This window comes from Diadema setosum, chromosome 18, assembly GCF_964275005.1.
Source record: "Diadema setosum chromosome 18, eeDiaSeto1, whole genome shotgun sequence".
Lineage (NCBI taxonomy): Eukaryota > Metazoa > Echinodermata > Echinoidea > Diadematoida > Diadematidae > Diadema > Diadema setosum.
Window position 1 is genome coordinate 35491785 of NC_092702.1, and position 19280 is coordinate 35511064.

General features: G+C 40.1%; 1 protein-coding gene across 1 annotated transcript; it reads right to left on the reverse strand.

The window, feature by feature from the left end:
• Nucleotides 1-107: 107 nt before the first annotated feature.
• LOC140242099 (uncharacterized) lies at nucleotides 108-18800 on the reverse strand. The gene is made up of 4 exons (XM_072321859.1): nucleotides 18657-18800; nucleotides 2880-4580; nucleotides 1186-1516; nucleotides 108-358 (listed from the first exon to the last, which is right to left on the reverse strand). The coding sequence occupies exons 1-4, from the start codon at nucleotides 18786-18788 to the stop codon at nucleotides 135-137; spliced, it is 2388 nt and encodes a 795-aa protein (XP_072177960.1). The 5' UTR covers nucleotides 18789-18800; the 3' UTR covers nucleotides 108-134.
• Between the last annotated feature and the right edge of the window lie 480 nt (nucleotides 18801-19280).

Below are 19280 nucleotides of genomic sequence, written 5' to 3' on the forward strand. Positions count from 1 at the left end.
GCAACAAACTTTGCTTCCAACGAGTGACCGAAGAGAAAAAAAAAATCAATCAGGAATGAGGGTACAAGATAGAGAACTAACTACATGTAGAAGGATACCATTAGGTCAGAGTTTGATGAGCATTGATGCTGCTTTCATGCCACCCATTCATAGAGCAAACTCATTTCATTCAGCCACAGCTTTGCCCTGGGATCAAGTTGACCTTGGCAGTCGTGCAAGAGACGAGTCCTCAGCTGATCCACCGAGTCCCCGATCTGGAGGAGACATAACTTGTCCTCCTCAACTTGAAGAAGCTTCAACTCACCGTGCTTCTTCAGCCCTGGGGCGGGTCTGGAGCTGCTCCTCTGCTGCGTAGCTTCTTGAGATATTAATGGAGGAAAAAAAGTAAAAAGAAAAAAAAAAAAAATCAGATTGTCACTAAATAGCAACTACACTCAATTTCAGACATCATTCTGAATGGTTATCATGACCACCATACTACAAGCATATATCATCTAAACAAATGGTATTTGTAACAAGGACTTTCCCTTCACACTACTGAAACACTCTTTAAATTCCACAGGCTACATGTGGATACATGTAATGTCAATAAAACTTTTAGGATGGTGGTATCAAGGGGTAAGAGTAGATAAGATCTACGGGTGGATGATCTGGTATGTTTGTCAGCTTACTGGGATCATGTACAAGAGAGGAACCTTCCTTCAAACGCCAGACTTATTTCCTATTCCAAACAGAAAAACCAAATTTCATAGAGAACAAACATTTGCATACTGTAAAAGTGGATATTTTTGCACGAGTAATTTTTTCACACCCGGCCGGGTAAGGTAAGTTTAAGCGTGTTTTTAATTCCACGGAATCAAGACATTAAATACTGGAAAATATGGCAAGTATGGCGTGCTTTTTGAATATTTTTGCACTTGTTTCTGGTTGCACGAAGGTGCACACAAATTGCAAGATTCCTGCTTGATTGTGTTAGAACTGAACACAAACATTTTATGTTCATAAAAAAAAAAAAAAAAAACTTGTTACTATTTATGGGGCCTAAAAAAACCCAAAAATACAAGCATCAAACTTTGTTTTTTTACAATTTTTCCCGTGATTTTGTTATTACTGTGTGCATTCTGACAAGTTTATGTTTAATGAAAAATGGCATAAAATATAATGATGAATAAAATCTGAACATACCTCCAAGATAGCACTTGAGATAGCACTTGAACATGATCAGCAGCAAGTACACCATCACCACCACCTGTTGTCGATACCAACGCAGATAATCTTCCCTCTTTCTCTCCTTAAAGCCAAGGCTGTTGTCGTTGTAGTCAGTCTCTTCGGAATCGCTGGCATCACCACTCTCGTCATTTCTGCACCGTTTCGGCACATACTGAAAATACTTGCCGACAATCTTAGATAAGGACAGTATCTTGTCCAATGACGAAATGTCACCATATTCAGATTCAAAGTGCCAGTTGAAGGTAAGCTCTGCGAGCCTGAGGCTGAGGAAGTCATGTTTGAGTGTCTAGAATGAGAGTGGAGACCAACAAATGATGAACAGTAGTTGGAGGAGAAATTACAAATTCACATGCATTTCACAGTTCTCTAAATGGCAATTTATGAATGGGAATGGTCATTCCCTCTTTTTTTTCCCCTTTTATTTCAACATTCCCCATTTTCACTCATTATGATTACAAGCAATAAATTATGACTTTAAAGGTGAACTTTGTTGTACTCATGTTTCTGATCTATATTGCACACCAGCCTACTATGTCAGATGGATAACTGCTAATGTAGGTTAACTAGAATCGAACAAGTTTTCTATCCAGTACATGGTACAGGTGCATGGTCCCCGTGGTTTAGTCAAATGTGTACACGGGCGCATGGCGCAGGCTTCCTATAGAGACCTATGCTATCAATTCCTCTTTGGCGCTTACACTGTGGCCCACTTCCCGAGTCCGAAGAAGTCCGATCCACTGTAGTCAGTGGTCCGATCACAGTTCGGCTCATGATTCGGCCAAGGGGGATGACAGCTTTAGCAAATTTCTTTTGTGATGTTATAATAAGAAGCACATGATGTATGCACGCACCATGGCATTACTACAGACTGCGTAATGTGCAGAGAAGACAGCGAAGGCAACGTTACTTAGCAACACCTGTGCACTTTACTCTTGATGACAGCTCAACTTCGGTAATCTTCATATCAATGCAAACGGTGATCGGCAGTATCATCAACAGCGCCCTCTACACTACCAGGACTATGCACCTTTAACAGAGTATGACATGATATTGGTATCCAGTTTTCATAAAGGTCAATGTAACGCTAGATTGATCATTTAAGTTCAGTTTATAGTGTGCTAAGATGAACTAAAGATTAACGAACTGTACAGTACTGGTTGAGGTGAGGATTCAGGTATATAACATTTTTTGGTGAGATAATGAGAAACCTCTTATGAAGTATGAAAGAGAATGTAATTTCAATAAGGATTCAATGTCTATTTGATGAAGAACAGGCCTTGAAATGGCTGAGATATTAAAAAAAAAAAAAGTGATCCTAATAAAGTTGATGGGCCATGCCTTTTATTAGAATCTCTTTGTTTTACCTTGTTTTTAGATATCTCAGTCATTTCAAAACCAATTTCCATCAAATAAACTTCTGATTCCCTGTGGAATTGTATGCTCTTCAACATTTCAGAGAGTGGTTTCTAAATCTCACAAAACATTACAAGCTGAATCCTCACCTCAACCAGTACTGTACAGTCCCTTTAACACATGAAAGAAAACTGTATTGTTGATTGTACGATGAATCATTTCTCTTTTTTTTTTTTTAACCAAAGTGACAGCAAGTGTCTATTTGTGCCAGTGTAATCTTTGAAAGTTATGTTTACCTCAAAGATGAGCTGCATTTGAGGAAGACCCTGCAGATGCAGGCCATTTATTTCTCGAGCAATCATCTCAACATGGTCCTTGTGGTTCCGTCGCTCAGTCAGGGCGATGCTGATCTGCAACAGCTTCTCAAAGACCGGCAGAACATGGTTCATATGGCACAGGCCTTCAGGGCACCTACACTGCAGGGAAGGCTTACCCCGCCTGGCAGATGTGGAATTGCTGCTCGTGGGAGGCGGTCGAAGTTCCACTACCAGGGAATGGATCCACCTTGCCACCACCTTGCACTTGTCTTTACAGGTATCTGGATTGAGAATGGCATGTACATGGCATGTGGGTCTCCTTGCTGTATTCCACCTCAGCTTCCTTTCCACGTCATCCTCAAGGACGCTGGCAACGAGGCGCAGTGCAGCGAGGTCCTTGTGCCACTCAAAGGAATTACATGGTGGCCGTATGAGGACATCTCCAAGGTGCTTTAAGTCCTCCCACGTAATAAGCATGTCACTTACTCCGGGGTGATGGAGATGTTGCACAAACTTCATGGTTTGATACACCAGGGCACTCTCTACACTGGTCCGACAGGATGGAAGTGTGTTCCTGATGAGGTCAGCATAAAATCTGGCATCGGGTTTACACTTGGACGTGGCGAAAGAACATATAAAATCCATGGCTGCAGGGATCTCTTCAATGCAGGTATCTATCGTGTTCAGCTTCATCGTACTAAATGATGAGATTCTGTCCCCACATTTAACGGTGTCCCTGTTTTGTCCAACAGATTTAACTGAGCTGTTAGCACATTTCATGTGCTCTGGTGCAGACTCTAGCGACGACCAACATGCCCACAAACAGTTGCTGCTTTTCACTTTTTCTTCTTTTTCACAGTCTTCGTGCGACTGAGTATCAAACAAAGTCTTTGCGGAATGATCATGCTCGTCTTCACACTGTTTATTTGCCCTCGAAGGTGGGGGAGACGGAGTCCTTGGAAGTGATACTTTAGGGCTAAGTGATATTTTAGGGCTTAGTGATGATTTAGGGCTCATTGGCAATTCTGGCAATAAGCTGGAATCCGAGTCACTGTCAGCAGAGTCAATGTCTTGACGGCTCCTCACCTCAACATCACTGTTATCATCATGGCTACAATCGTCTGCATCAGAAGATGAAGTGATTGTAATAGGTGAAGCCCTCTTCCTCACACGTGAACATGACTCAGGGGAATCCAAACAAATGACGTCAGAGCTGGCGGATGACAAGTTCTCCTCCTGCCTGACTGCTGAGCTGTCAGTCGTATACAGCTCCACTAATTCCGGTGAATCTGTTTGATGAGAAATCGCGTCCAGCTTACGAGAGGATGGCTCGTCTGAGACAGGCCACTCCCCTCCCTCATTCTCAGACCTGCACACAGAGTTACTTGAGGCGATAGATGTCTTTTTCGCCACCCCTGGCACTGCACCGGCAGCAGATGGGCAAGAGAGAGCAACAGTTCTATTGTCTATGCCGAGCCTCAAATGCAAGTTTGTCAGCTTTGAAGTGGCATGCATGCTGCTTGCGGCTGAATCCTCACTACTTATTTCGGTCACGTCTGCTCTGATGTGGCTCCTCTGCATAGATATCTTCTTCCTAACTTTTCCAGAGTGGGAGGGTCGCTGTTTCAGCCAGTCCACTTTTAAATGATCTTCGTGGACCTCCAGAGATATGAAATCTTCCTAAAATATACAAACATAAAAAAAGACAAGTGGTAATACACAAATTTTAGGATGCGATGACAACAGTTACATTTAAGTAGACTAAAACAAGACTGCTAGACATCATGGTCTTGTTCATTGGCTGCCATTACATGGCAGTGCAATAAGTCCTGGATGTGTCTTTCTCTAGAAGAAGTTGTTTTCTTTTGTATTTCTGTTGACAAGAGCTTCCAGATAACTGTAAGCATACATGCACCGCCTTCTTTTCTTCCTCTTTTTCTTTCTCTTGACAAGGTGGAGCTCAATCAATGTGCTGCATTCTATGTAAACTTATCTGATCTATGCATAATCCCATCGATGCACAATCTTTCAGTTTCTGGCCTTTCATGTAAGTAGCTCTTCTAAGAATCACAACCATGTTGAAACAGTACACCTACACAATTGCATATTCTGAAACAAAATTTGAATTATTCTTTTAAATGCTTTGTAACAGTCTTAATCTTTATCCAACCAGTCACAAGGTGCAGTTTCCTAATTTGCAGTTGCCAAGCATAAGGTTCAAGTGTTATCTCCCATTGGTGGTCCCAGACTTTATATTGTACCAGTGTCCCACAGCCATTGTACTGCATGAGCTGAAAATCATACAGATACATGTATTTTCACAAATTACTATCATGTCTACATGATTCTCCAGATACAATTTGATAAGAAGGCTCAACAACCAGCCAGGATAATAAAATGGTAGCAGGATTCATGATGTATTGTCAAAAAAAAAAAAAAAAAAAATGTTTGCTCTGCTGGATCTCGACCACGCACAATCCTGCAAACTGCATGTACACAAATGGACAAGTGACGAGTCCTGGTACACCCAACCCAAGTACTGTAAAAGTGGAAATTTTCGCAGTGTTGAAATTTTTGCGGAACCAGAAGCTAGCACGAAAATAAAAGCATGTGAATATTTTTGCGCGCCATATGTTCTAGTAGTTGATATCTTGATTCCGCGGAATTAAAAACACGCGAAACTCTTCTTGCCTGGTCAAGCGCAAAAAATTATAGTCGCACGAAAATATCCACTTTTACAGTATTGCAATGTTTGTACACAAAGTACACCACAGAGATGTAATCAAGGGTATTATAATGACAACTTATAGCCATGTCTGTTACAGGTAATCAAAGACTACACTGTATATACATGGTACCATAAAGGGGATACTAAGCAGAAATACACACTACACAAATGCAACCGAATACATGTACAGTGTGTGCAGAACTAAGATTGCAAAACAATGAGGCACAAAGGCCTCAACAAATTCAATCTTGTTCATTTCTGTGATGCTATCTCCAATCATATAGAATATCAAAGACTAGAAGCCTGGGGAGATGTTGGTGGCCCAATTGAATCAGTCTTCACTCAGTGCTCACCGGGAGACAATTAAAAACCATGAATACAAGGTGTAGCACATGTCAGCAAGTATACATGTGCACTGAAGCGTACTCTTATCAAGTACAGCTGTAACAGTCGACTCCAGTCAAGATTTTTTTGGCTGAGTGTATACTTTAACTTACACAGAGATCAGTGAATTGTAGAGCTGTACACAGTTGGTTACGGAGATTCTTGAAAATAATCCGAGCCGGGCCAGCCTTCCAATTCCATGATATCCCCACGCTCCCGGGTTTTTAATATACAACCAGTACCAGAGCAGAAATGATTTTCTTACATGTACCATGCCTTCACACAACCTGCCAGATCAGATATCATTTTCCCACCTTGTCTGAGCACATCCTCCTACATGATATGCCGATCTCCCATACCCACACAGACCAAGCACTTTAAAGTTATTTTTTTCCCCCATCTGATATGGGAATTTGCCACTCTTCTCAACCGGCCAATCATCTACAGCCAAGTATGTGATGATACCAGACAGCATGCATTATTAAATTACAATTACAGTACTTTGCAAATGAGGCATTTTATGGTAGATTGAATCATGTCATTCTTCACTCAGATTCTCTTTCTTTCTCTCTTTTCTTCCTGCTGCCTAATTGCAAGTTCATCATATTTCCTCTCCTTCTACATTGTAGGTCTGTTCACACTTACTGTAAATGTCACAACGAGGTTGATAAAACCTTGCTTTTGCATTCAAAGGTCCGGTTTACCTTCGGGAGCAGTGATCTAAAAAAAAAAAAATCAAGATATCAGATGCATGTATACAATTGTATATGTGTAGGTCTGTTGTATAACAAAACATCCTACTGTCGGGGGCTGGGGGCTGGGATGAACCCTAGGGATTGGTTGGTTTAGATACCCGGGAAGTACCCGTAAATGAATGAGCGGACCAGTTGATCTGCAGTGATATGTGAGTTTATTACTGTTCGTTTCTGTTTTATTACTTCAAAGTAATAAAACAGAAACAAAAAAGAAACCCTGCAAAGAACAAGCAGAGAGAAAAAACAAACATCATAACACACTTCATATATGCCATGATTACACCAGCAATATGTTAGCTTGTTACCAAAAACCCACTTGGTTCTACATGGCACAAATCACACAAGCTCTAAATTGTTTGTCTCCGTCCATATAATTTGCTGCAATTATTAAAACTCTCTCCACCTCTAGTGGACTTTCCAACTGGTTCCCCGTATCTTCCGGGGTGAGACAGGGCTGTGTCCTCTCCCCCCTGCTCTTTATCATATACATGGACCAGATCACAAAGGAGGCAAACCCAAATCTGGAGGCACTATTAAAACGAACTCTTGTTTGCTGATGATCAAGCCATAATGAACAAAAACAAGGATAAACACAGATCTGCTCAACGCATGCTGTGAGAGTTATGACATGAAAATCAGTGTGAGTAAGACTGAAGCCATGACAGTCAGTAGAACCCCAGAAAAGCTTGAAATCAACATCAATGGAGCTCAACTGAAGCAGACAACTGAGTTCAAGTACCTGGGCAGCATATTTACAGTAGATGGGAAACTAGACAGAGAAATAGAAACACGCTGTCAGAAAGCAAACGCAGTCAGCTACCAACTGGCCCCCTTCTTAGACACCCCAATATCCCCAAGTGCACAAAGGCAAAGCTCATCAACACCATCTTCCTGCCAACTCTCACTTACCAGTGCCAGACATGGCCCCTAACAAGAACTCTTGAGCAAAAGCTGGTAACGTGCGAGATGAAGTGTCTGAGGAAAGCCGTGAACAAGACCAGGAGGGACATGATACGAAACGAGGTGATCAGAGACATAGTAGGCGCCACATCTGTCCTACATCATATCAAGCAACAACGTATCAAATGGTTTGGCCACCTCACACGGATGCCACCCAACCAGCCACCCTTACAAGCTTACAACCTGAGATACTCTGGTGCTAGTCTGGTTTCCAGACCCTTTGCCAACTGGACTCCGCGGCGACGAAGTCGCCGCCCCTCGACGAGGTCGCCGCCTTTGCCGAAGGCAAAGGGTCTGGGCACATTCGCTTCAAGTGGGAGGAGCCTAAATTTACCCCCAGTGAGCGAGGGCGATCATTCTGTCATTACGTAATAAGGAAGAGGTCACATTAGTGACCCCTGCATCCTCACCCAGAGGTCCCAAGGACACTCTCCATATACATTACATGCATGCATCCACTGTCCGTGGAGTATTTCCATGCACTGTTTAATGCATGGAAAGGTTTTCTGGTGCGATAATCCAGTTTCTGATAGGGCCTATCCACACTATGCACGGAGCTATACACCATGCCCAAGACACATGGCATCCAAAGAGCGAAAAATGAAGTCGAAAAAAGAAAGTGCAGCGGAGTATTGTGCAAAATTTTTTGTAAAAACTTTGTATGTGGAGATGAGTTGTGGGTGGGCGGCCCATTATATTCTATGTACATGTATTTTTTATGTTCGTGTTTGCTGATGAATAGGTTCAGTTCAGACCCTTCTTTCCATAACTTAATAGCAGCTATAGTGAATAAAAAAGAAACAGATGACCCTAATAGCAACGTGCTCTTCCGATCAGTTCTTGTCTTCATAATATCGTGTCCCTCTCGTGGGAACATTGCGGCAACTGACTAAACTTAAAAAATATAACGATATTGTTTACTAGTATTTCTTCATCTCACACATATGATAATCACCAAGATAATAACATCGGGATATGTATGAACCCACACAAGAAAAATGAAGTACACTTGCATGTATAGGTGAGCTGGGGTATTGTGGCCCCTTATAAGATGTCTTCATACACCACTCCTATCCCTTGAAATAGCCCGCTTGATAGCCGTACAAGGTCACTTCTTACCACTATATGCTCCAGCATCCATTCATTTAGCAATTATAGCATCTATAGGGGGACCAGTTTTTAAAAGAACGCGCGATAAGAGCCACATCTATTCATTTCCAATTTATTTTTCCTAAAGTCACTTGATGATAAAAACCTTGTCTGAAGTGGTTATGTATAATGAAACAAATAATAAAAAAAAAAATATTTCTTTGACAGAAGGCCATTGTTTGAAGCATGATGCGCTTCTGGGCAATTATGCCCCCCCCCCCCCCCCTTAAAAAGCTTTGTTTTGCTAAGAACATCAATGGGTATATATGCAAGAAAGAATACTAATTATTTAGTTTAAGTCGCAATTAACATGGTTCATTGCTGGCATATATCAAGTGGACGTATACAGTGCAATCATAATGAATTATCATTGCAGCTTGGTTTTGGATATTTTCAGCTGAAAGACTTCATTTCCCAAGGTCATCATGCAACAAAATTAACGGCCAAACGTTACAAACAATAATAGAGTCTGACTTACAGTTTTTGTATTCACATAATTAAGATATGACAAGCTCTAGCATTTGATATAGATTTGTCCATGTAACTCATATATTTTTTTCGGCTTATTGCAGATTTATCCCTTGTATGTAGGAAAGTATCGGTTTTGTGGAATATTTTGCCTCAATTCAAATTCTCAAAAGATGCTCATGTACTTATTTTTTCATTGTTTTTCATATGCTCAGAGACCCGTCCATATTAGTTAATCATAATAAACTTTCTATAAAAGAAACAGGTGCCAAGTCTATGGCAAATGATATGTTTAGAGACAATTATCACCCCATCGTATAAGACTATTAATTGTTTTTTTTTTTTTATTTCTATATATAAGAAGCAACGCAAGTTGGCTGCTTTTATTACCTCATTCAATGCAAAATGAAAATTGAGTGTAGATAAGTAGAGAACAGAAATAAGTTCGGTACTATGATGGCACACCACAACCAATTATTAATTTTGATCTCCATCCTGTAATTTTTGCTTTTTAATCCCTCGACGACAAACTTCTCCACTTCACCATACGCATGTCTTTAGTTGATATGCTCCTTGGACCTTATAGGATGTAAGCATGTAGGCCATATAGGTGGTATAACCAGGGAGGTGGGAAAAACCGAGCACTTGTGTGACCTTTTGTAAATATTGATGTTGTTACATTCCTGATTCCGATAATTGAATGGTGAATGTGGCAAAGAATGGTTCATCCCGATGACGATGTTGGCTATAGAGTATATGGGAAAGGTGGGATACGGAGGAAGAAGAGGAAATATTCGTTTTCTATCAATAATGCAATCCAAAATTCCAATTGTATTCCAGCGCTCTTCCCTTAAATTTCATTGCGTAATATTCTATATAGTATCTTAACAATAACAACACCGCATTTCGCTGAAAAATAAAACATATTTTATTTTCGGAATTACGAATCCTATTTCATCACCAGATTGACGCGCCTTTGGAATAACGACCCTTCATTCATTTTGGGATAAACGAAACTTTGGAATAAAGAACCCAATTAAGTTTTTTCGGAATAAGGAACATTATTCAATATCATCTGATGATATTGAATAATGTTCGTCATTCCGAAAAACATGATCTGATCAACAAACCTTCTGAAGAATTACGACTCTGCATTCATTTTGGGATTAATCATAAATTTTTGATTCACGAAACTTATTACATTTTAGCACTGACAAACTTTCGGAATAATAAACTTAATCATTCGCATTAGCGAACTTTGTTCGGAACGTAACGAATTATAACAATGAGAATTATACGTATGAAAGCATTGACAAAAATTTAAAGAATATAATAAGTCCAATTCAGATACTTTTAGCTTGAATAAAATTTTTTTTATATTTTTCCCGTGCACAGGTCATATTGAATCATAGCTCTTCTCCGAATATTAGCCTGCCTTACGCAATAATGATAGCTTGTCATCAACATATTTTACAGAGCATGTGGAAGCACTATGCTTTTCAGATGGAGAAATTGTGTGTGTTTTTGTAATGTATCTCATCGCTCTGACTCAACGTTATACGAACAAATACAGCGGAAGGCGTTGTGCATCAATCAATATCGCCACAATCAAGTCTATTATACTTGCAGGGTTTTGTTGTTGTTGTTGTTGTTTTGCTTTTTTAGAGGGCCTCAATTTTTTCATCCACAAAGATGCCTGATTTTGAAACTCACAATTCCGGATACCTGATTTGGGAAACCTCTTTAGAGTTTTCATTGTTCGTCGAAAATGATCATTGATATCATGAGAACAACAATTATATCTCTCTAAGATTTATAATGTTTGTTTTTTGTTAAGTGCTGTCTGGGGCAAATTATTTGTATAGGGCCCCATTTTCTCTCTCTCTTCTTTCGTTCTTTAAAACAACAACAACAACAACAACAATAATGTCTACATGAATTGTTAACTTGTTTCTCTCTGAAAAAACCCAAACCATCCCCCCTTCCCCCCCCCCCCAAAAAAAAGCAACAAATTAAAATACTTCACTGCATGTTGATGCTGTTCATTTGGATATTTGAGCACCAATTCGCACATTGATGAATGTCGGAAAGATTTGGGACCTCAGATAATGTTCATTTACATTGAGCTGATGATTGCATTCCACGTAAAGGGACTGTACAGTACTGGTTGAGGTGGGCATTCATCATTTGAACATTCCTAAGTGAGATAATGAAAAGCCTCTTATGAAATATGAAAGAGCATGTAATTTTAAGAAGGATTCAATGTTTATTTGATGAAAATTGGTTTTCAAATGGCTGAGATATCCAAAAAAAAGTGCTAATAATAAAAGGCGACATGCCACAACTTTATTAGGATCTCTTTGTTTCACCTTGTTTTTGGTTATCTCGGCCATTTCAAAACCGATTTTCATCGAATAAACTTTTGATACCCCTTAGAACTTAGAAGGTTTCTGAATATCTCGCAAAACGTTAAAAGCTATATCCTCACCACGACCAGAACTGTACACACCCTTTAAGATTAAATCATTGAAGTGAACTCAATATCACATATAGAAAAAATGTGTATCTGAAATTGCCAGTTTCTATCAAAATATGCATCCATTTTGTATTTTTTCATTGGTCAAAGATCCGTGAATTTTGCTTTATTTGTAGGATTCAATATACTAGTAGTCAAATTAGACGGTTTTTACATTCATACTCATAAGGCCTAGATTCTACTAAAAAAAAAGGTTAAAAAAAAACTGTTGCTGGTTTTCCCCAAGTGGAGCCTACAAAAGAAATCCATTAGACAACATAGTGGAAACGAGAAAACGACTCAGATGGTTATGCATTAAAATACTGTGATTGAGATACTTTGTAAAGGAAGGAAGGGAAATGTGGTTCGCAGTTGTTAACTTTACTGATTGTATTGCACTATAGGCCCTACATTAGTTGAAAAAAAAAAACAGCCCAGCACAAATGAAGAAACAAACAAAAAAAAATCTTCCTTGGACACCTATTCCCTATGTGATTTTTGATTTCGTCGATAGACACAATGACACAAAATTGTCTGCTTTAATTTTATTGGAAACATAGTTCACTTGACCATTGTGCGCATCTATAGTAGTAAACAGGAAAAAACGTAACAATCAAAAACATCGAAAACTTTTAGGAATACACATCATGGAGTACACACTGTCTACGATCGCCGATTCTTCCATCCCACCTTACTTTAGATCTCAAAAAAGTCCGAATGTTCGTGTGCAGAGAGGTAGAATATACGCCTCCGCTCCCTGAATGTATACCATCACCCTCATCCTGCATACTACAGTACAAATACAGCATCCACACCATTGGTACACACACGCCGCAATGCCAACACACAGGTAGTAGGGAGAGTCCTCCCACCACCCGGCTCTGATAACACGCTGAGCAGGATAATTCGAATTTCGCGCTTCAGAGGACAGGAGCGCTGACAGATTTATGGATTCCGCCCAAAATCGGGCGGAATCCATTAACTACAAGACGAATGCTTCCAGACCCTCTGCGCGAGAAAATCAACTTAAACTATACTAGTTTTCGACGTTGAGGGCGTTAATATCATGGATAGCGAAATAGTATGGGCAGAGGGTCTGGAAGCCAGACTACTCTGGTGCGAGAGCCAGACCTGAGGCACACCAAGGCGACGCTGGAGAGACTCTGTGGCAGATACCCTGAATGCTCACGATATGTCCCTTCTCCAGGCTACCCGCCTTGCAGCAAATAGACGCTTATGTCTCCCCGCGACGCCCCAGGGTACAAGCGGAAGGAAAAAGTAAAGTAAAGTAAAGTATTAAAACTGTAACTCAAAATGCATAATTCTTCCTCAATGACCGGTGATATATAATAATCTCCATTATGGTTTACAATACCACTGAATTGCACATCATAACTGCTTTATGTAATATTAGGGTATGTCAAATGCTTATCAACTCCTTCAAATAGATTGAAAAGTTGAATTATTATTTCCAAAGCATTATCAACTGCTTTCATTTCCTCAGTAATCTTGCTTAACACAATCCATGCCAAAACTTCTTTTTTACTAAGTTGCACATCAAATACTAACTTGTTATACTGGTACCAATGATTCATGCATGAAAACACAAAACAAACTTATTCTTCTCCTATATTAACCTTTATCAGTTCATAATATAATCACCTCATTAACTTAACAAAACCTGCACTTGGTTTTGGTATACTGTTTACAATATCCACATTATCATTGACTGCTATTGCTAAACTTAAATGCAACTCGTCAACAACAAAACGTATGTACAACATGTTCCAATCAATAAACTTGCCTATAATATGTGTAAAGAAAATAAAACATGGCTGTATATAAATACTGTACGAGCTGAAATTTTCGCGTACAGATATTTTCGCGAATTGGTCCTTAGAGGACATTTTCGCGTGTTGTTAATTTCGCGGTTGCGAGGGTCTAACTGAACGTAGTTATTTGCGCGTTGTTATTTTCGCGTGTTGTTATTTTCGCGATTCAAAGGCGATTCGCGAAATTCGCGAAAATAAAACCACCGCGAAAATTTCAGCTCGTACAGTACCCAGCGTCAAATGCCACTTGTCTTCTGACAGGTCACAACAGCTATCAGCCTCGTATCGTAAGATAAGCTATCTCCTCACTGCTGATACACAACGGAAATTATCCTAAATAAAAGAAACATACATTGTACATTCACTGATGGTCCTTATCATAATGATTTTCAAACCATAGCATTCACCTGTACAGCTGTGTGTCATCTCATACAACATGGTTCTAAGATGAAATGGTAGATATTCCAAAGCAAGTATGCTCCCAACCAGACAGTACAGTGTACCTCAACAGGTAGGCAGTTTCATACACATAATACATATGCCGATACCATGGGCGCTGCCATCTCTGATTCATTGTTTACATGAAAGCGCCCCCTACAATACGTCGAATGTTCTCCATACCCACATAAACCTAAGATCCAAAATGACCTGCATTAATTCATGCCAACCTCGCATGTTGTTCGGCATTTATCCTCACTAACTTACTCATACTGTAATTGTAAAGGTCCGTATGACGCTGATACACACTCTAATCATATAAACATGATATCTAAATGAACCAATAACAACGGTTATTACAACTTCCATTCATTCAGACCAATATTCATCCACTTGACAAACTCCATCGCACGGTGTAAATTACACAACTCTTCACTCCTACTCTGTGCCAAGTGTGTGGTTGAGTGCACTGCTGTGTACTCTGTGTGCAGCTAACACACACTGGACACAGGGTCAATGGCTGAGAGGACAATAACTTCATTCACCTCCACTGTTCATTTACTCTATTTACCGTTCAGTTCAGTTTATTCAAACCAAATCAAACATGACAAAAATACAAGACATAACTGTAAAAATTTAGAATGACAGGTTTGGGACCCCAGTGAAGCACAGCTTGTGGTCGGGGCCCCTTTACACAATAAAACGGTAAAATACATTCAAATTACTGTACTTGTAAACTTCACACAATAAGCATATGTACTCAACATAAATATCATTTAGAAAACGAAATACAAGCCTACTTCCAACAGATTTCTTCCAGTGACCTTATTGCCTCTCCCCCTCTCTGCAGAGCAAGGTGCAATGCCCCAGACCACCAAAACTGGTTGGCTCAGCACTTTCTGTGACTGGTCACTCACAAAAGTATCACTCCTCCTTTCCGTAAAAGTTGTATTTGTGGTTATTATTTTCATATTCTGTATAACCTCAACTGTAATTTGCAAGGCGCATACTCATTTCTATCTCTCCCATAGCATCTCAACTTCAACATTAATCAACCAACAGAACTATATTTTAACATGTGCAAGTACACGAGCCCCAAAGTGGTGAAGTGAAACTAGCTGGGGGATTACTAGCACGGAATGGCAGCCCCAGAACGCTCGCTGGGACTTCTCCCCTTGTCCCGCGAGGTCGGGTATGGGGACAAGATTTGGAGGGGAGAGTGACCTTGGGGCGCAATTGATAGCGTCCAGCTGTGGTCATCAAATATGCGCATGCGCTATGCCTGGATTCAACTGGCAGAGCTCGCTCCAAGCCCCAAAATGCCCCCACAGCTCGGGGACAGATGAGATACCAATAGTTAAGTTCAGATGGGAGCCCTTAACCTCGAAGTTAGGAAACTTCGAGGTTAGTGCTTGTAGTTAGGGACCGTGAAGACGCACTCGTAGTTAGCAAACCTCGAGGTTTGCTCGATGTTTCGAGCCACAAGAAATCTTATGGTTAGCGCTCTAACCACGAGCCGCGGGGGTCCCCACTCGTAGTTAAGCACCGTGTGGACACAAAACACAACAAACTCGAAGTTAAGAGTGACCTCGCCATAAACTCCAGCCCCCACAATTTCCCTCTGCTTCCGGGTCAACCTCCCAAACGTACACCACAAATACACTACACTTGAAAAACCTATGACGCACGACACAACATCATCTTTTCTTCCCATGCGCTTGATCTCTGAAACTGAACACGTTGCACTCGCTACTGTATTCTATATTCTTCTCCGACGCTAAAAAAATGTGTTCCACGAATATCTTCATAAAGACATAAAGTCAACAGTGCAGTGCTATCTCTGCATACCATGACAGAGAAAAAGAGTACCTGTAAGCGAGTCCGACAGGGTTCGACTAAAGAATAAATAGACGCCTTGTTAGCAGTGTGGGCTGAAACTTCCGGTTTTGTGGTTTTAACATCGAGTGGGACCCTCTCGTTACGGAGGGCAGAAGCTTAATCTCGATGTTTCGTAACCTCGAGGTTAAGATTCGTCGTGTGGACACACGTCGTAGTTAGGGGGCAAGAGCTAAACCTCGAGGTTAGGGCCTGCCGTCTGAACGTAGCTAATGTGAACGGTCAGTCGTAAAAAAGATAAGATCTCTTGTGGCTGTCCCCGCGTCGCGGGGACCAATGTGAACACGGGGTACACCCTATACAGTACTGTAGGCACATCAAGCCTGTGCAATGTAATACACTTTCTCAACACAAAATTCTGTACTCTGACACTACCATATATATATATATATTTTTTTTTTTTTGCAATAAAGCCTGAAATATAAGGAGATATCACTCAGTATTTTTCTCAATAAACCATAACTGTAGACGGTCTAGTCTGGAAACACTTTTATTTTAACTACTGTTCACATTTTGTGTATTGGATTCAAATTTGCATAGTGGTTGTTTTTATCCCTAACTCACATTTCAGCATTATTGGGTTTTTGTTTTATCTGCAAATGGTACACTGTAAATTATGCCTTTAACATTTAACACCAACTTCACAATGTCTGTGCAAATCACAGAAAAATATAAACTGCCATATTTGTATCTAGGCACTAAATCCCGGGATTGAACATGAACTACATGTACATGGAGCATTGAATATTTTTGTAGCTTCACATACACTACAATGGTGCATGTCAAGAACTTGATGTACACTTGTACATTGTATGTACAAGAGACCGGTTAATTCATTAATCCTATCATTCAAAAAGTGAATTAGCTGAAGAAGATATTGCAGCCTACTTTTTGTGGGTTTTGAGCTACAAATTTGTAGATGGTCACATGATATGGATAACAAACATCATTGCCTAAATGTTAACTTATTGAGGACGGTTTGATTTTGATACAACACACATTTCCCATACAATGTATACACCTGCCCGAGTATACTCGGGACTCGTTCTCAACAGGTTAAAAGCAATGTAGGCCGTAACATGCACTATCTGGGAGGGTTTATACTCGGGACTTAATCTCAACAGGTTAAAAGCAATGTAACATGCACTATCTGGGAGGGTTTATACTCGGGACTTGTTCTCAACAGGTTAAAAGCAATGTAACATGCACTATCTGGGAGGGTTTATGGACACAGAACAATGGTAACAAAAGGCTAGGTTGGGTGTCATTATTAGCAGGGGGCCAATCCGGTATGGAAAAGAGAGATTACAGCAATGGAGTGAGCAAACAGAAAGGAAAGGTAAAGCAGGGCCATTGATGATCCCTATAAAGCTAATGGGTGGACATTGGGCCAATGATGAAGGTGGATGGCGAGGCAACCTCAAACAAGATTAGGAACACAGTGATGAGGGGTATTGAAAGGGGTGTGAGAAAACCAGAATTGGGGAAGGGGGGGATCAAACAGGATGAATAGAATGCCCATGCTGATGTACACAAGTACATGTAATTCATGGCAAGGAATACAACTGGGAGCCAACCAACAAGTGCACTACACATAACACATGTAATGTACAGCAGTATAACGAAGAAGGTTCAAGAGCAAAGCAATCAGCTGAAGGATCACAGTTGCAGAGACTGAGCCTCCAACCCCAAGCACCTTCTGATCTGGAGATTCTCCAACCTGAAAACCCTAGCAAACTGGAGACTCCACCTTGATGTGCGCAAAGAGCAGCATATCACGAGCATGAAGCGCAAAGTCCCCTTCAGCTGGGGTCCAGGGCCACGTGTAAAGGGCCCTGGAACTCTAGGGTTCTAAATGCTCTTGTGCTATCTCATGCTTACATTGTATTTTTAACATACGATTGCATTAAGTAAGTAATATTTCAGTGATTCATATCATGTATTTGGGCTTAATAAAACTTCATTTTATATAAAATACAATTTCATTTCATGTATCATAATACATCTTAGAAGTTAAATTAAGCCGGAACCACAGAGCCAGGGTGGGAGAAATTAAATCTCAAGCGTGAGAATGGGAGATTAAATTGCGAAAATGGTCTTTTGGCTAGAGACCTCTCATCAAAAGTGGGAGAGTTGGAGTCTCTGCAGTTATTTGTAAGCTGGCACTACAAAGTCAAAGTTACCTTATTGTTAGTGTATATCTAGCAAAGGCCCAAAAAGCCTTGTGACATCAAATGTAGATTAACAATGCATTCCATTAATAATTATAACAGAAACGTAACTTGTAAAACTTATGAATCTTCATGCAGTCGTAAAATATTGGCGATCTTCCATAGAAATGTACTGCAGGTAGTGTAAAAGACCATTAGAAGCCAACACAATTGGAAAATTGGAAGTTAGACGCACTGAACCCACAACATGTGTCAACCAATCACAAGCAAAGCATTTGATAAACGCCCTCTAGCTGCTAAATAGTTGTATCTACTATCTACCCCTCAAATTCATGCACCGGTAATAACCATGCATCAATCCCCAGCAAATCAGCCATTTAGGAATAGTCTACAAATGTTGCTTCCTTAAACTGTAAACAATGATAAAGAAAAAGAGATGAATAAAGGAGTAAAAAGTTACCTCCTTTTCTTCTTCCTCCTCTGAGTCTGAGATGTCACTGTATTGTATACTCTGTTTCCTCTTCTTGAATGGCGACATTTTGATTTCCCCTACGTCTCCAATAGAAGACACTGCTGTCAGTTCCTCCACCATTTACTTTGTGGTGGTGACGCCTTGCTCGAGGTACCTGTCAGTAAAGATAAGGACTGTCCATTATCTCTATTGTATGATGGGCACATTTAGGGTTTGAACAACTTGAATGCTAATCTTACACTGTATATTTGATATTAAATCATTGCCGACATCTCAATCAAATCTGATTAATGCCAATATGTACACAAAATAATGATAAAATAGTTGAACATTTTGAATAAAAAATACATTGAAATGACTTGAAACTGAATCAATACACTGTGCACTTGAATGATAATTGTCTATGGTGTCTGTATGTTACTGTTAGATACCATAATTATCATAGTCTTTCCAAGTACAAACCCAGCACACTTGCACTTCACTTTCACTCCACTTCAACGATCACAAGCGCCAAGTTTTTGAACACAGTTAAAAAGCTATTAAAATTCAGCACATTTTAGTTGTACATGAATGGTAGAAATATTACAGTACAAGAATACAGAATTGTACCCT